The 21,880-nt window shown below is 37.3% G+C and overlaps 1 protein-coding gene across 16 annotated transcripts in view; it reads left to right on the forward strand.

Moving 5' to 3' along the window:
* The window catches only part of KDM6A (lysine demethylase 6A), a 149,483-nt gene that overhangs the window by 27,664 nt on the left and 99,939 nt on the right, over nt 1-21,880 (forward strand). For all 16 annotated transcript variants that reach the window (XR_012058120.1, XM_072935291.1, XM_072935292.1 and 13 more), the window contains exons 3-4: nt 6,267-6,375; nt 18,158-18,207. Coding sequence is in view for 15 of the 16 variants with exons in the window: in XM_072935291.1 (XP_072791392.1) it covers nt 6,267-6,375; nt 18,158-18,207 (159 nt within the window). In the remaining variant the exon portion in view is untranslated. The remainder of the gene's footprint in view (nt 1-6,266; nt 6,376-18,157; nt 18,208-21,880) is intronic.

Here is a 21,880-nt window from a genome sequence, read left to right on the forward strand (position 1 = left end):
TGTCAAGAATGTCTTACAGGTGTTCTCTATTCAGGGGAGGCGAGTTGGGTTTTTTACTCTCTGCTAAAATGTCACTTTCCTCCATTTAAATCATTGATTTGCATGTATTCTGTTTTGTATTCTGTTCTGCAGATCTGTGTTTTTTATGAATCAGTATCTCTCAGTTTTCAGCAATAATTGAGTTCATGTTAATTTTCCCTTGTAAACTTAGCAACCTTGACCTTACTTCTGCTTACTGTGTTGTCTCTTATCTACCATAGACATCATCTGAACAAAAATATTTGTTACATGTTCAGTATAATCTGGAAACACAAAAATCTTAGACTACAGTAGTGGTTTTTAAAGAAAATTCATCAAAATTGTGACCATCAGGCTGTGCATGTATGTGTGCAGCTGCTTTCCTTTATTGCCTGCACTGTTTATTCTTGTATCCTTTTTCATGAAGCATTAGTCATAAGAAAATAAATTAGCCAAAACTGATGATAGATTTCTTGAGAAATGTTTGAGGAGGATCAGTTTTTGTTGTTATATACTAATTTTCTTTGAAATGATAAAGACTTTGATCCTAAGTGTTACTAGCAGACTAGAATATCTCACAGCATTCCAATATGCCATAGAAATTTTGCAAGAACAAAGTTACTGAAGAGGCCAGTTCGTGTTTTTTTCTTCTTGAGGCCTGAATGTTTTGGGGTCTGAGCTTATCTGTGTCCAGCAAGCTGTACTTTCAGCTCTCTTACTGGGGCTTTTGAAATTGCATAGTCCATACATGAAATACAAGGAGAGTAAGCGTGTGAAATTGAGAGAGAAATTTTATAACAGAATATGAGCATTGCAAAGACAGAGCATATAAAGAAGCTTTGAAAGCTGTAGTGGGAATTGCTATTGAATAAGGAAGTAAAGGAAGTTAAGGATATTGTGCCAATACATAATATGAGAGCCTTCAGTGGAGGATCTGCTGCATTAATCTAGGTTATCTTCAGTCAAATAAGAATGGTATGCTTTTCTCTGCAGAAATAAATGAGATGTTCTTGTAAATCATCTACAGCTCAGAAGGTGATATGTATCCAGCCAGTCACTGATGGGGGAAAAATAGTTTTAACTTCTAAAGAATTCAAGCTTGTCTTTTTTTTCCTTTGCTTAGCTGAAGCGAGCCCTTCACACTCCTGCTGCTGCAGAGCAGGAGCTGGAACTTCACCAGGAGGTTCTCTGGGCTGTAGCAAATTGTAGTCATTGTTGTTAGCAAATTGTGTGTGTGTTTTGGTGAATCGTGGCAAGGAGGAAGGGATGGGAAAATAAAGCCTTTCAGAGCCTCCTCAGTGGTACTGAGGGAGGGAGAGGGAGCCCAGCACACACACCTTGTGCCTTCCTGCCTGAAGGTGCCCCTCGGACTGACCCGTGGTAGATGCATGATTGTCACCTCAGTGGCCAGTACTGTCCACATGGTTACTTCATTTTCCAGAAGGTTAAAATATCAGCTAATTAACATTCTGTTTCTAACCATTACTACAGAGTGTATTTTGTTTGTCAGGAGTCTGCTGATGCCTCCCTCTCCAATTTTCATTGGAATCTGTTCTCATTGCCTGCTCACAAGGCCCATCCAGTTGGGTCACTGGAGGCACAAGAGAAAGAAGCAGCAACTGTTCGGTTTTGTCACCCTCCCCCAGCTTATCTACATGTTGGGAAATTGAAGGTTTTAGGAACTTCCTGAAGCTTTGAATTTGTGATTTTACACTGTATTGTCTGCATTGAAGTGCTGTGTTTTTCTTGAGCAGTTAATTTATTAGCCAGTAAAATTCAAATAATTTCTTTCACTGTGTGTTACTGCCTGGTTGTTGCCATGTTAACAATTCAGATTGCTGGCTTTTTGCTTCTCTGTAGTTGCCAGGGTTTTTTTTTGTTTTAAGTAAAAATTGCTGACTCAGTGTACTCCTCCATTTTCATATAATTACTATATTAAAGAATTAATAGTTAATATTTTGTCATGTTTGGCTGTTTAACCCTGCTTAGTTTCATTTTGGTCAGTTATGCTTGTCGTGATTCAGAAAGGATAACATCACATTATCTTCTTCAGAAACAATCTAAACAAGCTGTATTGATTTTTGTCCTTTTTATTCTAGTACAGGTTTTTAACAGTAGTTTGGATTTGTGCTGTAAAATACAAACAGTTGCAACCAATGATAATGCTATAGTTTTTTTTCTTCATATTAATTGAAGTAGAAATAACACGGTCTTTTTTATTTATAAAGCAGAGCCGTTTCAGTGACTCCTGTATACAATATTTAGAATTCTGGTTTCATCTGTTTGATTTATCAGTTAGATTTGTTTGTGTTGGGTATATTTATTTATATTCTCGACTCTAGGGTTCCTTCATGAAATGACATCATATTAATAATGACCAAAACTGACATTTAGTTTATGGAGTCGGTTTTGTTTGGTTGGGGTTTTTTTATGCCTGTGGGGAAGGAATGGTTTTAAAAGAGAGAGGAAAAAATAATCCAGTTCCTTATCCATTGGAATGAATGTTTGGAACACACAGGGGTCTGGTAGTACATTTAAAAGGTGATTCTAGAAATATTTTTTCCTTTTGTGAACAGGTTTTGCTGGCTTTTTGTGAGTTGGTAAATACACTAAGCCTTTTTCTTCACTGTACTGTATTTAAAGGTGTCCTAAGAATTGACAGTTGAATCTGTGCAATCGGGACGCCCCCAGTCATGAACTGTGATGTAATGAGAGGGAATTTGTGTGACAATAGTGTATGACTTCAGTTGAAGGTGGCAAACAACATGAATGTTGTTACTTTCTTAGTGTTATATAAGCCAATTTCTTTTCCTGCAGCCATTCCTGCCTTGGTTTCCTGCTTCTGCTCTGGTTGCCACACTGTGAAGCAGCTGCGGGTGATTATTTTGCCAAGTTCCTAAATTCTTCAGGTTTCCCTTTATCTTTATGTAGTCTTGAACAAAGGGAAGGAAGTGTATGATGTTGTGTAGCAATCTTCCTTTTCATTTCAGGGTCTTTCTCTTTCTTGTTAATTTGTCAATACTGGCAATTCTCAAGGCTGACTGCATTGAATGCACTTAGAGATCCATACAGTGTGGAGAAATAACAATGCTTAAAAACCTCAGGGGTTTTTAACTTCCTTAGAATTCTTAGTGTCTCAGGATAATTTAAATGTGTTGCACAAGTAGTGCCATAGGTGGCCTTTGCAGTTAAAGAACCTCTAAAATGAGATCTTTTGATTTTTCCTTCAAAGAAAACATATACAGATAGGTGCAGTTGTGACCTCCCTTTTACATCCATTCATTCAACAGAGACAAATTCTTACCTGTGCAGAAAAATACGTGTTACTTTCTAAAGATCTTTGTGGATGGGTCTGATGGGGGAGAAAGTTTCTTGGCCAAAACCAAAGTTGGGTAAGTCTTTGCCTGGTGACTCTGCCCTGACTACTGGGAAGAGCAAGAGCTACATGGTGACCAAGCTGCTGATCCAGGGGGTGATTTGGTGTTCCCACTGAGGAAGTAATGCTTGCTTTTAGTTTCTCTTTCATTTTGTCAGATTGAAAATATTCATTTGAAACAGCCTTCCCAAGTTAAGTTTGCATAAATATGAGTGTGTTGCTGATTATGTTGCAAACCAGTTAGAGATCAGCAGAGAGGGTTTGCTTTAATGGTGTAATTGAATTGCTCTTGCAAGAACAGATAATTTACAGTTAACTGTGGCTGAAAGAGGAAGTTCTGGTGTCTTAGGCCTTGCCTGTGCTGGCATCAGTGAGATGGTTTAGTAGTATCTTCAGTTTGTGTTCTAACAGAAAGGGAAAATCTGCCTTGTTGAGAATTGCTCTGAGCTGTGTGAAAGGCTTGGGCACAGGTTTTTACATCCCTACTACAGACAGTGCTTCAGATATGTGTGATGCCTTTTTTAATGAGGATTTACTTAAAAAAAGGGCTGTGGGAACTTTGAGGGTCCCCAAACACTTAAACGTTAAAGTGCGTGTGATTTACAATTTCCCTGAACATCTGTACAGAAAAATCCTGTTACATTTGTTCATAAAGCCAAGTTCTCCTTAAACACCTGTAGCCTAATTCAGGAAATAAACTACCCTAGCTTCCTCTCCAGTATTTATTGTATGTTGTCGTGGTGGCAGTTTCTGTATGTTCTGAATTGCAAAAGACAAAATACCAATTTAGGAAAATATCAGAAATACTATTTTATTCAGCACCCGTAGCAGGTATTGCAAATGATCAGAAAAAATGAAACCTGTCTACAAATCAGTGTGTAACAGTAACATTAGGGGCACAATCAAAAATTTTATTACGGTTTGTACAAATCAAGAGGTGAGACCAAAAAGTGGAGAGAGGAAGCATAATGCCAAAACTAAGGTTCTGCACTAAGATATTTGTTAAGATGTTAAGAGTCAGTACATACAGAAATAGTGATCTTAAGAAATGTACTTTAGACTTGTGTGCTTTGCTTCTGATTTTAGGGATGATATTCTTTAGATAAAGAATTGACTGACTGCAAGAGGTGTTCATAGTGATGGGAATGAAATTAAAGGAGTAGTAGCTTTGATCTTTGGTGAAAAGAATTTCAGTCCTTCCACTGCAGTTTGCTAATACAAATCTAGATTCTGCAAGGCTTGCAAATTCAAATCTAAATTTGGTATCTTCAGAACATGGCCAAGTAGCTACAGTTTGAAGTACCTACTTTAAGTTCATGTAAACATATATTTAATGGTTTAATAAATCCTTTTAATACCACATGTACACCCAAAGCTCTGTAGCAGCATAGCTTTGTTCTGATTCATTGGAACTTTGCCTCTGAACACAGACATAAAATAAGGTTTTTCTGGACTTGGAAGTAGCTGAAAGTATGTGATACATCTCAGTCTTGGGATACAAACTGTGACCCACTCAGAACAGATTAGATCAGTAATTGGGTTCTCCACAGATGTATTTATTTCCTAATATTTCATCTTTCTTTCTTTTTTTTTTTTTTTTTTTTTTTTTTTTGCATTTTTCATTTTGATGATTAGTAAAAGTATGCTCAAAGGAAATTATAAACATGGGCAAGGCTACTGATTTAAATATTCAGCTTGATTCCCACCCCCCCACCCGCCCCTTTGGAATATTGAGTTTTAGTAAAATCTCTTAAAGCTCCTCATTTCCCAGAATCACAGAATATGCTGAGTGGAAGGGCCCCACAGTCTTTGATTTACTGTCATGTCATAAAATCAAGGAGTTCATAATTGCAACCAAATTTGAAACATACACCATAAATAGGTGAAAGCCATAGATTAACCAGCTGGAATTAGAATTTGCTGGAAGTCTGTCTGGCTTTTGAGAACTGTGCTAGTGCAAGGACCTTCCCTCCCATATAAATTTATTCAACTGCTTCAATTCAATGGCTAGTAAGTTCAGAAAGTTGGGAAAGTGATTTTATTTATTTATTTACTCATACCCAAAGTGTAAACAGGGTCAGGAGGTAAATAGGGTCATGAGGAAAGAATGTAATAGGTTAAAGATCATGGCAGTTCTGGTGAATAGGAGGTGTCAGTTCAGTTGTTAAAAATGTGTATTCATAGCACAGAACATTCTTTGCTTCTGTGTGTGTCACTTAAAATCTTCTGGGGCAAGTTTTCTCAAACTGATATTAATTTCTAATTGAATTTACATATCTGACTTTAGCTTTTCTGAGCCTACAGTAGGAGGAAGTAAATTATTTTATGACATGTGAGATGTGAAAAGAATTGGATCTTGGGAAGCACATATGAAGATACATAAATTGCATAAGGAAACATGTTGAGGTAGTGTGTTCTTTGGTTCAGCAAAAATGAGTGTAATAACTGTTACATGAAAAATTATTTCTTTAGGGAAAAAACCAACACAATGAGAATAAAATCAGAGAGGTTTCTTTCTTGCAGATTGGAAAGAATGAAATCAATCCTTTTGTGTTTCATTAATTTTAAAATTAAAAATTGTCAGGTAAGCTAGAGGTTTGTTTTGTGTTGGGGAAATGGAATGTTCACAGAAGAACCAGAGAAAATTTCTGTTGTTCATTTGTTGTCAATTTGCGTTAGAATCGGTGAGCTGCCACATCTGTTCTGTCTTTAATATTACATTTCTTCTTTGAAAAGTGATGCTGACTCCGTTAGTGAGAGTGTTTGTAGACCTCGTCTTTCAAGCAAATAAAAAACTATTATGTCTCAGAAAGTATATTATTTGATTTAGTAAAATACAGAATTCTGAAAACCTTGTATTTCTTTTTCCCAGGCTGTTCGCTGCTATGAATCGCTAATTTTGAAAGCTGAAGGCAAGGTCGAGTCTGATTTCTTTTGTCAGTTAGGTCACTTCAACCTCTTATTGGAAGATTATCCAAAAGGTAAGAATTTTAAGTTGTTCTGATAAATGTCTTTGGGGAGCTGTTCTTCAGTGTAGGTGACACAACAGAATGAAAAACATTGGGCTAAGTCACTGTTTTCTTGGTTTATACTGTATTTCAGAGCCCATAAAAGAATTAAGACTGGTGATACCTTCACAAAAACAACTTTATTCTTACTTCTCATTCTTTTTTATTTTAATGAAAAACAAAAACCCAACCAAAACACTCCTTGTTCAGGTATGAATATGAAGTTGGCTGGCAGGCCCAGTGTCTGAAGGCTGCCTGCCTTTCAGTGATTGTGGAGTGTGGGTGAGAGCTGGGTAGAACAGGTCAGAATATTTACTTCTTTTTCCATGGAATGTCTTTTTTCATTGTTGTTGCTTTTTAATTTTAACATGTATGCAGATCTCTTTGTGTAGGGAAACAAACAACACCCTCACCCTGAAAATGTGTCCTCCCACCCCCCCATGCTTTTTTCCAAACACACAAAAATGCTGGTTTACAGTTTCCTTGGGATGCAGAAACAGGGAGATGAGTTATAACTGAGAGTGCTTCAGAAGCTTGGTGACTCAGGCTGGCTGTGGGCTGTTTGGTAGCAGTGTGTCTGTGGGTCCACTGGTTGGTTTTTTGTCTGACGTTAAACAGGGTGAGTTTGCCTTCCTGGGACCTTCATTTCTAAAGTGAGAAACACGTAGATTTGATTCTGCTCAGGAGGAATTTGCAGATATCTGTATTTGGTCTGTGAATTCAGAAGGGTTTAGGTGATGGAAGCATCTGACTTGTACCTCATCCCATCCAACGAGAGGGATATGACCACTGGTGTTTCCAGATCCAGAGGCAAGGGAAAAGCTGCAGGGAGCATGGCAGTATGCTGTCTCTAAAATTTAGTGAAGAATAGTCTGATTCCGTGCTTTTGTTTTGTTTTAAGAAAATTCTGCCACCCTCTCTGCAAAAAAATTTACACCACTCTTTCTCATTAGCCTAATAAAGTTAGAGGTGAGTGCAGTGTAACCCTCTGGACATACTTTACTTCACAAAAACAGTCCAGGATTATGGACTGACCTGTATGAGCTCTGCTTTTGAGTTGGTAACAGTTAAGGATGACAGGACCAGGTGTTGCTGTGGATCAGAGGCAGGGTTTACTGATGGGGCTGTGTATGGTTTTAAAAACAAGCATAAAAAAATCCAGTTGATGGTTGGAAATATCAGTTCTCCAGAACTGTAAAGAGCATTAGCACAACAATGTGAGAAGAAACTTTAAGCCATTAAAAATCTGAATTAAAGTACTTAATACTTTTTTAAATGCCTATTTAAAGTAACATCTCAATTGTAAAAAAAAGCCTCAAGAAGACTAAAAACCTTGTTAGTTATGGAGTATTAAGAAATGTATCTGTATTTTCAAAGAGGTACAGTAGTAGTTGAAAATACTGGAGGAATTTTAATTGATGTAAAAAGAGAAGTTAAAGGATTTTTTTAATTAAGTGAAGGACATATGTTCCTCTTCACTACAGTTTTTGAACTCTAGTACCAAAGACTGTAAAACTATTACTCTTAATGCAGAAAGTCATAGGTGTTCTATAACTTATTTACTACTGCTGTTTGAGAGTGTTTGTGTTCCATTATAAAGTAAAAATAAATTTCATTACATGATACAAGGTTTGTTATATTATCATACATTTTAGTTGCATTATAGTTAAATTTTTTATAATTTAGAACAGAAAAGCGAGTTCAGAATGTTTTGATGTCACTAATGAATATTTTACCCAGATTTTAAGTCCTGAAGTTCCAGAAGTGTAAAATGCTGAAGGAGCATGGTCTTCAGAACTATAATTCTGTGTAGTCTGAATTTAGCAAAATTATGGATAAGTGTGTTTAATAAATTGGATGTAAATCATAAAATACCACAAGATAGCAGCATGTATAATACTCCACAGTTTTTCTCCCTTAAAAGCTTGTTACTTAATTAAATATCTTCAATAAATGCATGCACCTTTGTATATAATGTGTGAAGTGTTTTTTATAAGGCAGAAGTGATAGTGTTCTTTGTTTAAAAATGCTTGCTATGAAGTTTGTGCAGAGCAGAACAAATTATGAGCTGGCTGTAGAACTGGGATCAGTGGTCAAGACAAAGCAATGCTGGGATGACAGGGATCTCGCTTTCATGTTGGTAGTTTCTTCTCTTTAGATCTGTCTCATTTTTTCACAAACACACTGGCAGTGAAGGATCGTGCAGCTGGGTGCATTTTGTTGCATGTTTTTAGTGTTTTGATGTAGCTAAGACCTTCTTCTGAATGTACTGAGACTGTAGGTAATTTCTTTGTAAGAATTAGAACTTATACACTGGAAGAGGGATCTTGAAAAAAATTCATGGCTGGTTGCATCATTGAAACTCACATTATTGGTGCTAGTCTTGTCCTTGCTGCATGTGCTCAGAGAATATCAGTGAAGGGCAAGCTACCTCTGAATGTGGAGTCTATTTAACTTTTTTTTTTTTTTTAAGAAAGCAGTTAAATATTGTAAGTTCCCTTTAAGTGCAGTGTGTTTTTTGTCACTCATAGCCACTGAATTCCAAAAGCAGTATGCTTTTATTTTTCTTTCTTAAAAATAAGTACTTGTCTCCAAGAAAAGTTTTGAGCTCACATCAGAAATTACTGGATGAGCTTCTTTCTTCTCAGTATGATGCCTGAGCTTAGACTGGAGTGTCAGTGCCACTGCTAACCTTTAAAAGATCTGAAGCTGCTCTGCAGGTTGCAGTTTTCCAAATTGCAGTAAGTTTGATGCTGTTGATAGCGAAATGTTTTCTCTGCAGCCATGGAATGGAGTTGCTGTGATACCAGCACTCAGCTGCTGTTAGAAGGTCCTACACAAGGGATCAGCCCCTTTGCAGATTTTTAATCCAGTGAGACATGGACTTGTATTCAGACACTTACCACCAAGATTGCAGATGAATTGGTTTCAGCTTTGCTTGCATGGTCAGAGTGGTTTCTATGCTCAGCTTACCTTTTACTCTTTGTGATTGATCAGAATTTGGCTTTGGGATTTCCTAAAATGGGAACGTTGACTCCTCCTGGTGAAAACTATTTCATTTCCTCAGTAGAATTTTCTTAACTCTCATCTGATTGTTCCTCCTTTCTCTTTTGACAAGGCAGCTATTCCCCAGCTGTTGGATTGTTTCAGAGGTTCCCAAACCTTTTGCATGCCCTGAGTGGCACCCTCGTGTCTGCGGGTTGCTTTCTTTGTGCTGGCACAGCTGAGCCTGCAGCTGTGTGGGGAACTGATCCAACTGAAAAATAACCCCTCACATAAATGCCTTGCAGTTGCCCCAGAATGTGAAACCTCAGCCTTGGGGTTTTGCTGGAGGAGGTGGATGGGTTGTCATGGAGGCCTTTGGGTGCTGGGAGGACTCCTGGTGTGAACCTCTGAACTGTTTGCTACTGCATTCCTCAGGACAGATGGGGTTTTTTATCAAATTACTGTGCTCTGGTCTTGAAAGAAACGCATGTTCCACTGATAGTTTGAGTTTATTTTTCATTTCATGGATGGTTTCCATAAGCAGTAAGGAGTGAAGATAGTGATGTTTTGAGGTTTGGGTTCTAGCTGACTTGAGTTCTAACTGGCCGCTGTTTAATGAGCTCGTGGATTGACATCATCTGTGTTTTCCTTAGGGATCTGTTTTTTGCAGAAGGGTCACATGCATTGACCGTGTTCTCTCTGTGACTTGGAGGACAGCTCACAGTGGCACAAATGGAGATGTGCTTTAATCATTTGCCTCTTTGAATTGCTGTTCTCTAAGCAAAATTTCTGGAAGTAGAAAATGCAGTTAATGAATGAATGATTTGAGAAAAACATGGATTTATTTGTGGCACAGTCACTAAAACACAATAAATACTGTACTGAAATAATTCTTATTGTTGTACTCAAATGGTAGTCTCATTTTTAAATGTTCTATGTCAGAACAGTTTTAGCAGTATTTATTTTGATTATAGATGGTGACTGCTTTGTCAAAAATACTAATATAAAACCATTTAAAGTTGTTTATAAGATAGTGCTCGTTAGTTAAGGGGCATTTTTTTTAGTAATCATTAATCTGAAATTTAAAACCATACTAAAAAACCCACCCCAGAATGTTAATTGAGCAGCTCTTTTATTCCGATGCAACCTAAACCCAAAATTTAAACACTTTCTGATTGTTCTTTTGTAAAGTTGTTTGGTTCTGAGAAACTCCCATATTCAGCAATGTATATGTGTTCTTTTGTACTTAAAATTCCAGCTCCGTAGGGAATTTCTCTGTGGTGGTTAAGGTCTTTCAGGAATTTGAAAGGAAGTATTGTTATTGGGGAAGCATTTTCATGTGCTGTGCTCTGAGGTGCAGGGTAGCAGCGATAATTTTATAAATATAAGGGAAAACTTCGCAGCATGGACAGGATTGTGTTGATTCCTGCTGGGCTGTCTTGTCTTACTGATGAGTCCTGAAGAGCTAGAATGAATTAAATAGCATGAATGAGTCAAGGAAGAGATGACTGTTTCAAATAAGTGTGATGTTTAGGTTTAAGGGGGTTTATTTTGTTGCTTGTAACTGGTACTAGCTGGTAGAATTTGAGTTGCTTCTACTTAGAGCTGTTTAACAGAGTCCTGAAGATGAGAGAAATTTTGGGTGGTTTAATTTCAGATGGTTTAAACCATTATGTGACATTTTGGTAGAAAAAAGGAAGCTTAGAACATTAAAATGTTCTTTATGAATTATGTGTATGTGGAGCAGAGGTTAGCAGTGGACAGTTTTATTATAAAATATACCAGGGCCATGTTTTTGACTGGTTGTCTGAAAATTTTCACTTTGGACAACGTTGTGTTCTAAATAAACACTTAATTGTTAAAATATCTTTTTGTGTAGTACACTCTTGGAAGGATTTTTGTGCTTGATGAGAATCCATTGGGTTTCTTCACCGATTCTCAGTATTTTAAGACTTTCACGGAGTTCAAGATCTACAGAATTTCTGTAACTCTAAACTTCTTGTCAAACCATTGTATATCTTTCACATTAATACTTGATGGGACAGTGGGCTTCACACCATTTTGCTGCTGCATTAAATTTCCAGATGAGGATGTGGAGCTGTTAATAAAATTTCTTAGAGGAATATTTGATGATTTTTCTGCCTTAAATCTATGCTTGTATTGCTTTTGTGTGTCAGCCTTCATTCTGTGTTAAAAGGAAGACATGCTTTAGGCTTCTTTGATTGTCTCTTTGGTACTTTCAGTACAAATCTCTGGAGGAAATAGAGAGCAGCATCTGCCTGAGGCCTTAAAACAAAAGACCTGAGTGGCATTTTGCTGCTCTCACTTCCACATTTTTTTTGGATTAATACAGAATCGTAGAATCATGGAAGTTGGAAAAGACCTTTAAGATAACCTAGTCCAACCATTTACTCAGCACTGCCAAAGCCACCACTGAACCGTGTCTCCTGAACACATCCACATGTCTTTCAAATGCCTCCAGGCATGGTGACTCCACCACCTCCCTGGGCAGCCTGTGCCAATGTCTGGCAATCCTGTCACAAAGAAAAATGTTGAAATATCTGTATCTCTCCTGGTGCAACTTGAGGCCATTTTGTTTGTCCTGTCAAGACTTGTTGTTTGGAAGCAGAGACCTGCTGACACCTTACCTCTCTACAGCTGCCTTCCATGCAGTTTGTAGAAGGCAGCGAGTTCCCCGAGCACCTTTTCTTCCAGACTAAACACCCTCAGCTCCTTCAGCTGCTCCTCATCAGATCTGTGCTCCAGACCCTTCCCCAGCTCTGTTGTCCATCCCTGAACACGCTCCAGCCCCTCAATGTCCTGCTTGTCCTGAGGGGCCCCAAACTGGATGCAGGATTTGAGGTGTGGCCTCACCAGTGCCCAGTACAGGGGGGCAGTCACTGCCCTGGTCCTGCTGGCCACACTGTTGGTGACACAGGCCAGGTGCCATTGGCCTCCTTGGCCCTCTGGCTCATGTTCATCCACCTGGTGGCCACCACTCCAGGGTCTTTTCCACCAGTCGCTTTCCAGCCCCTCTTCCTCCAGCCTGGGGGGATTGCTGTGACCCAAGTCCAGGACCCAGCACTTGGTTGAACCTCAACCCTTGATCTCCATGTCCAGGTTGTTGATGACGATACCAAGCAGGAGTGATCCCCACACTGAGCCCTGGGGAGCACACCTGGTGACCAGCTGGATAAAATTCCATTTCCCACCATCCTGAACCTGGGCATCGAGCCAGCGTTTACCCAGCACAGTCAATTCTATTGGCTCAGTCTTGGAATTTTCTCACCTTTTGATGTCTCCAATTTTATGGCAGAGCAGTTTTCATCTTTGCTGGGCTAAAACACCATGGTGGGTGGAACCTGCACTATAGATAAGCTGTTTCTGCAGCCTGAATATATCTCTTAGGTGTTTAATGAACTTTTTTTTTTTTTTTCCTGGAAGCAGTCAGATTTAAATCAAGAGATGTGTTCTTTCCAAGCTTCCCTTGTGCAGTTCTTCAGCTGATTTTCTGTTTTACTATTAGTTTCACATCAGATAAGCACAAAGAAATATTAGTACTTGTTCAAAAATTAAATTAAAAATAATTGTGTTTAAGAAAACACATACTGTTTTACACAGACCAGTATGAGCTTTGGTTTGTATTAAGGTTTTCTTTTCAGGGTATGTTGTCCAATTCAAGCTTGCTGTTTCTATGTTCAGTAAGCCAAAAATTTGTGTTAGTCACATTTAGCCTTGCAAAGTGCCACTAGATGGTGTTAGTATGTAGTTCACTTTCTTCTTACTCAAGCACTAAAATACTCAAACTGCTCCATGTTTGTGTCACTTTGAAGGCCTCTTAAGTTTTAAGGTGTCATAAAGTAGGTTTATTAGAGCAGATCATAAAAGCTGTCCTCTGTGACTGCACGATTTGTGATGAAATGTGCTAAAGGCGACAAGTGGGTGGTTGTCACTCAGTCTAGACATTCTTCCTTCCCACTGTCACCTTCCTTGTTTGTTTAGGTCAAGTATGTAGATTCTGGATACAAAGAGAGATTGTCTTATCTTACTACTGAAACTAAGTTGTGTCAACATCCTATGAAATGAAGTAGATGCAAAAAAAAATCCTGAAACCACATATGTAGTAATTAAATCAAATTTGGTTTGTATTATCTATATCATACCAAGGGATCTTAAACAGGGGGGAATAAGGAACAAGTGTTATCCGTGTGCTGCTTCTGGCATGGCCCTTGGTTCTATCATAGTGGGAGAGGGAGGCAAACTCTTAGGGGGCACATAATGAAGCCTGTCAGGGTTGAAGTAACCATACATATTGCAGAGTGGGTAGTTCTGGGTGACTAAAAAACCTGTAAGAGGAAACCAGGAGACTCCCAGTGTGTGAACTCACTGAGAGTCAGCTCTGCACAAGGTGCCTGAGGTTTACAGATTCTGAAGAGAGCCTGAGCTCAGGAGGATTTGTACTGTTTAGTGGTTGCAATTCTTTTAGAAAGGTGGTGTTTTGCTTTTCAGAGCTATTTCAGGTAAACATTTTATTTTCATCAAGCAATGTAGCTGATGGTGATTGAGTTGAAAAGCTATGTATAGCTTTGGGGTATACATGGCCCCTCCTCTGGGGAGGATGGTAAATGCTGTATCTGCCACTCTCAGGGTTTTCAGGAATGTGATCACAAGGATTACCTGTTAGGAAAATTATAATCATGACCAGTTTTTGGAGAGGTGTTCATAGCAAGAGCATAAACTGATGGAGTAAGAAATTAAATAAAGGATAGAAGGAGGGAAATAGGTAACTGAACACTTCTTTTAGCAATTGTTGAGTATTGTTTTGGGTGTTTGAATGTGGTCTGTCAGTTTTGTGCTTTTAAGAGTTTTCTGTGGTTGACTACAAAAAGTAGTTGAGAGTGAGGCAAGAGGCATTGTCCTGCTGTTGATACTCTGTCCTGTTCTTTGAGTCCAGACATGCATTTTTTGGATGCTCATCCGTGTTTGACGTGCAGGGGAAAAAAAAGTTTTTACGTCTTTATTGTCTTTATACAATTCCCTATGTGTAAGAATTTCAGTGGCAAAGTTTTAAATTGAAAAAGCTCAATAGTAAGTTCTTAATCAAAAGATTGTCTGCAGAATCCTGCCGTGGCTAAGAATGATTTCAAAGCACTCATTTCATAATGTTTAAGACAGATATTGTAACTGAAATGGGATAATTCACTTGTATCTGTAAAAATGAGAGTTGACCCTGTGTTGAAAGAGAGTCAGTAGTTGACAGAATCTTTTTGTGACAAAAATTGTCTCACTTTGGAATGACCAGTCTTGGATGAAAAGTAATGGTGCAAAATGATATTTCAGCCGTTAGTGTTAGGATTTTTTTTTTGTTGTTCATTTTGGTTTGTTTTTTGGTGTTTTTTGGTTTGTTTTTTTTTTTTTTTTAAATACTACTAATGTGCTGCATGACCCAAGTAACTGGGATTTTTTGCTTTTTAATAAACCAGGGAATATCATCCTACAGTCAGAATCATAACACTGATAAAGCACACACTGTGTTAAAGATACGGATTTGTGTAAAATTCTTGCGACTCTGCAGATTCAGTTGGTCTTTTTTATTTTAGAGTAAAGTTTGTATTTTGAGGGATTTGCACTTATTTCCTGTAGATACAAAGTTAATTTAAGGGAGAAGTTTCTTGTAGTTCACAGTACAGGTTTTAGATAAGGTGCTAATTTCTACACCATAAAATTTCAGATAAATATCTGCTTGTTGGTTACTCAGGGACTATGAAATATGATAGGGTTCAAAATGTATGGTTCATGTTTTTCTTTATATCTAGGTTTATTCAGTTTTTAAAAAAATCTTGCTTTCATAATTTGATTTCTGGAATCCTATATGCAAGAATCTTCTTAGGGATATGCCTGATTAGGAATATTTCATGTGGGCTCTGGCAAAAAGAACATTTTCTTGAATCCTTTTTTTTTTTTTTTCCTGTTTTTCTATTCCTTTAATCCTTTGCAGCAGCGCTTGAGTGCTTATGGAGCAGATATTTAATGTAGTTGTAAAAGGGACTGAAATCAGACTTCAGAAGTAACTTGCTGTAAGTTGAGCACTTGATAATACTGAGAAAAGTGTGCATGGTAACACTTTTTAGTTGTCTGACTTTCCTGAAGAGTAAAGGGACATTTAGCTCTGGCTGAAGGGAGCCCTCCATGATTCATCCTTAGGCACTTCTAGCAGAACTCTGAGAATTTCAGCATTTCATCTGCAAGAAGTAGAAAGGGAATACTGTTAGCCTAGAACAGGCTGGATCCCATGGTATTTCTGAACCCACCAGGAGGATTGGGCACTTCAGACACTGAGGAGGATTGAAGTGTCCTCTTTGTTCCTCTGTAAGAGAAATGTGGCTCCTTAGAATGGAGGCCTTATCTTGTTATCGTGTAAATATAAATAGACTTCAGCAGTCCACGCTTCCCATGTGCTTGTTTTTAATTGTAACTGAGCTTGGCACATTCAGTGATCACTTCAGCTGTTCCTGTGGGAAGTTACTGAACTTTATTGAAGAATGGAAGAGTTAGAAAAGAAAATCGCAGCCAAACATCCTTTTTTCTTAAAGAAAACTGGTAGAATGTCATGGAGCAAATGAATCCTTTCTGTGATAACTTCCCTATGTTAAATTGAGGTGTTAGGATTTTTCAGGGCAAATTTAATCTTGCTTTCTTTTTTCCTATTCTTTCCCTTTAGGGCATTCTGTTTATTTATGTATTTTTTAAAATACTGTTGACATTATATAAACTTAGTAGCAGTGTCTTAATTGCTATAGGTAAGCATATTCCAGCTCTTCTTTTTAATGGATATGCTCATGTGGGTACTTCCTGTATTTTTTAACATCTACAGTGAAAATGTTCTCCCTTTTATTTTCCTAGTATAAATCTTTAGCATTGTATTTAATGTTCTTTTCATCTTTTTATCCATATTCCCTATGTAGTTGACTGCAGTAGTTGTTTTAAAAAAAATTTTACAAGAAGTTGTCAGTTTTTTGCATCTTGCATAATATGGAGTATTTGAAATACACTTTAACCCTTAAAATTTGGATAGGTACTGCTTGAGTAAAAGGAAAAGAACTCCTTTTATTTGTGATGTGATGCATTACAAAACTGTTTCATAGTGCATGTGCAATGTTCCTGTTGGGGAAAGCAAAGTCATTACCATGTTCAGAAGATAATTTTTCCTTTTAGTTGAAAACTTACTAGTGATATCTGGAAGAAGTTGAACCTAGAAGGACTTTTGGGGGGCAGTAGGATGTTATTTTCCCTTACTGTGAAAATCCTTTAAAACATTATTATAGAATGTGACTAAAATATACTTAGTTTTAACATTCTTCAACTTACATTGTTAGACTGAAGTAATACTCTTCAGTTAGTACCAGTTTTGGGTTTTTTTTGGGGGGAGTGGTTGGAGGAGGAATTTTGTTCTTAAATTATGAAAGACTAGATTAGATTTTTAAGTTATTTTGTTTGAGTTGCACTGTGTAAGCATTTTAGATATATTGTATGTTAATGTGTGGTCAATGAGTCATCTTCTAAATTAATTTTTCTTATTTGGGCATCTGAATAAACCACAGTTTAGAACATCAAAATTAGAAATTGGCCTCACAATAATTTTGGTGGAGAGGAGCATCTCATGGGCATGGATCTGCATGTGTCTGTTTACAGATAAAGGTTTGAGTCTCCATAGACAGAGCAGTGCAGAAGTTCTGTGTCTTTACCATGGTGTGTCTGTTCTTATTTCACTTCAGCACAAGAACTTTGGTCAAGTTACAAAAACGAATATGCAAGGCAGGCATTGAAGGGTGGTAACATTTATGGACGTGATTTATCCATGGTGCTTGCAGGAAGTGAAGCTTCACCTACAGTACACGTGGTTCTTGTGTCTTAACCTGTTTAGTGCTTATGGTTTTCCAAAGCCGGAGTTGTCTTCTTTTGTTGTTTGGTTTCCACACATTGTGTGTTTTCCATTCTTAAATCTTAGGCAGCAAACACTTGAAAAATCAGTATCTTGGTGTTACTGCAGTGAATCTTTATTTAAAATGCTTCATTTTTGATGGTTCCTACTGCTGTGTTATTAGAAAAAAGCAAAACCTGTTTGTGTTCTAGTCCGAGGTGGCCTGTTAGCCCAAGGGCAAGATGAATCTCCCAGAATTTTTAGTGAGGAAGAAGGATGCAGGAGTAGTGTTGGAGAAATTGGTTGCTAAGTAGAGCTAAACAGAGCTGTTCTTAGCACTGATTTCCAGGTTAGTCTCGGTCATGCTGTAGAATAAAATGTAAGCTTTTATTTTTTTTCTGCTTGCTTTTGTTTCTCAGAATAAAAGGCCATGTGAAATTGATTTCTCTTTGTATGTCCCTCCTCACCAGTTCTTCAGAAATTACAGGGCATCAGGGAGCGTGGTAAATGAGCTACATGATTAAATTTTTAAATCTTACAACAGCTTTGTCCGGGATGAAAATCACAAAATTTCAAATTATTTCTTTGTTATAGGTTTTCTTTAAAATATTGCTTGATTTACATTTGTAAGATTAATAATAAATATACTTTTGGGTTGACATTTCATAAAACAAAATTGTAATCTTAAGGAATGCATTGCCCACAACAGTGTACTTACCATGGCAGCGTTACTTTTATTAAACCATTTATCATTTTAATGTTGTGTATTCTGACTCTTAAGGATTTTTATCTTTTTCTTCAAAGAAAATGAAACAAAACAAATTGAACATTCATTTTTCTTCCCTACAGCATTATCTGCATACCAGAGGTACTACAGTTTACAATCTGACTACTGGAAGGTCTGTATATGCTTTTTTTTTTAAATTTCAAAATGTGTTGCTGTAAATGTTCAAATTTTTAAAGTAGATTCTGTTCAACATAAGTTCGGAGTATCTACCTGCAATTACTTTCTGGCATATTAAAATGGAGTCTTAATGTAAATGTTCACATATATGTGCAATTCATTATAAATTCCAGTGAAAGTAAGTCTTCAAGTCATGTACTGAAAAGGCAGCTCAATTAAGCTGACAGGTTTTAAATAATTTTTGTTACCATCATAATCCATTATTTCAGGGTGTTTTTTAATGTAGCATAGATATTTGGATGTGTTTATGGAGAGCAGCACAACCACTTGAAAGCTGCTGCACAGGCGTTGGACTGGGAATAGGAAAAATATTCTCAGGTTGCTTTTTGTTTCCACAGACACAAAATTGTTTAAAGTCCTTTTCAGTATTTTAAATAACACTCTTACGTCAGATAGGAGCAGATCCTGTTAGTGTAGCTGTCTTGTCTGTAAGTAGAGGTATTGTGTCTGTCAGTAGAGGTATCATGATTTCAGATTAATAAAATTGAAAAAATTCTTACAATGCCATTGTCAGAAGTTGTCAGCATTGGTATATTGTCACGTGAAAGAATTTGAAGCTGCTGGTTGAGAGAGAGGTGCAGGAAAGCACATAACACATGAGATACTTGTGTGGTCTTAAGCAGCTGTTTTATTAAAAGTCTGGATAAATGCATCTTTCATATAGGGAGGGCTCATGAAGAGCTCTTGGTACCACATAGGGATGGCTTTAAAGAAACAACATTTTGTGCATTCTGTGCATTTATAGGGACTGTAACAATGCTCTGAAAAATGCTTTGGCATCTTCTCCCATTTGGGCACAGGATGAGGAGAAAGGCAGGGTGCATTAGGGGTGAAAGAGTGAACTAAAATAAGTGTTTTGTAGCAGATAAAGGAGCGCTCCAGTTGGAGGATCTAGGGAAATTTTTGGTGTTGTCTTGTAAAGCCCCTGCTCCAGCAGGAGTTGTGCAAGTGGCATGTTTCACTGAGTCGCTTTGGAATTGAAGGAGTTTTTCCAGAAGGAACTCCTGCAGTTTTAAAATTGCAACAATAAAAACATTAATCTATTCTTCTTACGTGCTCTTGGAGAGCTTCTTTAAAGATTGCTGTAAATAAATGGTGAAAGCAATCAATTAATTAAAAATCAATTGTAATAGTTTCTGTTGTTTGTACTCTTTCACGTTAAGTATGTCAAAATAGTTTATGACTGAAATTATTTTTACTGGTTTTTATTCCAATGGCTCATTATTAAAATAACTTAGTAATCACCTACCACTTATTTCCCCTGCATTTTCAGGGTGGAATGTACATGATTATATGTATTTCTGTAGGTATAGGTTTAAGTGTGGCGCAGAATATTATCTGCAGTTAAAATAAATGGAAACTGACTGTTTTGCTGTTTCATCTTAAGAGCACTGATGGCAACAAAATTTGTTTGCATGCAGTGTGTGATATTTTAACACACCTGTTTCTTGTATATATCTCCAGAATTTTACCATGCAGAGATTATTTTCAACAGTTCCAGTTGCAAACATGAGAGCATTGTTTGCAGTTGACAAAAGAGCATTTTGAGTTCTAGAAATTAAAAATCCAAGCCAACAACAACAAGAAGAAACCAAAAACCAGTGATTTTTCTCCAGGTTGGCCTTCACTGGGAAGGATCTCATTGTGAGCTTCCTTAAAAATGTGTGGCCCAAAGTGGTTCTTTTCCTGCAATCTTGGGGAATTTTGTTAATTTTGATATTCATGAAAAAGAGCCTGAAAAAATCCAAAACCATTTTTTCAGCTAACAATTTCTTCCTGAAAGTGGTAAAAATCACAGGTGGATCATATTTAATCTTATTAATGGATGATGAAGCTATTCTGGAGTTGGCAGTGAGAAGCTGCCTGGATTGGGTCTGGAGAAAGACCTTTCCCTCCTTCCTCCAACTGAGAGGATTTATTGTTTCTTGTCATCCTTAATGCCCTGTATGTGTAAGAAACCATTTAGTCAGGAATAGCAAGTTTATAGTCTATTTTTGGTCACACTTTTTGTTCTACTTTTTGATTTTTTTTTTTTTCAAAAGAGATACGGATGGCAAAAAACTCAGTCATACTTCCTTATTTTACTGTTGTGGAATTTTTAAGAGGTGTTTTTACAGGGCTGGATGTCATCAGCTAAGTTGTTGGAATTTGTGATAGTAAAGGAAGGAAAAGAAAGAAGGGTGTGAAGGAAGGGTGGTATTTGGGAGCTCTGTTGAGAGATCTGGGAAACTGGAGAGTGCTGAATCACATGAAGGTTGTTATATAAGGCAGGGCTGAAGTCAGACAGGAGCAGCTTTATAAACGTGGGCATTTTATCCGAAGTTACAAACTGTCATGCAGTGCAAGTTTACCTGGGTGAAATAAGTGTCCTCTATGTGCTCTGTTTTTTTAAAGGGAGAACTTACAGAACAATTGTGAGAGTTTTCAGATTGCTTTGGGTGTAGTTTGGTCTTTTATAAAGTATTTTTGCTCTTTGCTACTATGGGTTTTTAGAGTTGCATGGAGTTGGAAATTGAGTGTTATTTTCATGCATTGTTCATTTCATGATATACAGCCTGTATTTCCTTTGATGAAAAAAGCATTTTACATTTTTTTTTTTGTTTCCCATGGATTTTTCTGATGGTCTGAATTTTCATAGATTTTTCTGATGGTCTAGTCTGAAACAACCAGGTTGTTTTCTGTCAGAACTTGATGCATGGCTTGTTCTGTTGCTATTACAGTAAGCGTTGTGTTGATCGTATGGAACAAAGAGAAGGAAAGAAACACTTTAGAAAATACATTCTGGATATATACTCTAGTGACAGGAGTGAAGGTGAAAGGTTAGGAAGATGCTGTATTTTGCCATTTACCAGATCAATACTCCCTTTGTGCTGATGAGATATGATTTCCTTCAAAGAACTACCTGTATGGATAGTTTTGAAGGTGTTGGGTTGCGTTATGCCACATATTCCTAAGTAGACCATTTTTTGCTGTAATCTTTGGTAGATCAGTGTAAAATGTCCTGCAAAATAGAGTCTCTACAATTTTTGACTACAAAGGCACTGTGCTACCTCAACTCAGCATTTAAAAAAATCGACTTGAAATTATTTGACTTGAAATATCTCAACTTGGATAAAAGCCGATCTGACTTTCATTCTTGCATTCAAGTAGTTCTCTCAGTGTTTCTTATGTGCCTATGATAAAATGCTAAAATAAATCTCCCTTCTGTGCAATGTACTTCATTCTGATTTCCTTTTAAAACTCCCGTGTCAACGTGTTGAGGGAGGTGAGGAGGACTGTGGGGGATGAACAGATACAAAGGGCAGTTCAGGAGAGGGAGACAACAGCTAGAACTGCAATTTGTAGATGTTGATGCTCCTGGGAAAATAAAGATATCAAGTGTAAATGTCTGCCATGATTATCAGTTTTGACATATTCTGAGGAGGCAGGATTAGAAGCTCAGTAAGGAGTAAGATATTCCTGATTTTAGCCAAACATGATGGCAGATATCTGGCACCTGTAGGAAGTTATTTTAATCATCTTGTGGTTGTATTATAATGGACTTGATCATACTGAACTCTTTTATATAATACCTGAGTTTGGGTAGACAAATTCCATTGCTTGAGTGA

This window comes from Taeniopygia guttata, chromosome 1 (genome assembly GCF_048771995.1).
Source record: "Taeniopygia guttata chromosome 1, bTaeGut7.mat, whole genome shotgun sequence".
Taxonomy (NCBI): Eukaryota; Metazoa; Chordata; class Aves; order Passeriformes; family Estrildidae; genus Taeniopygia; species Taeniopygia guttata.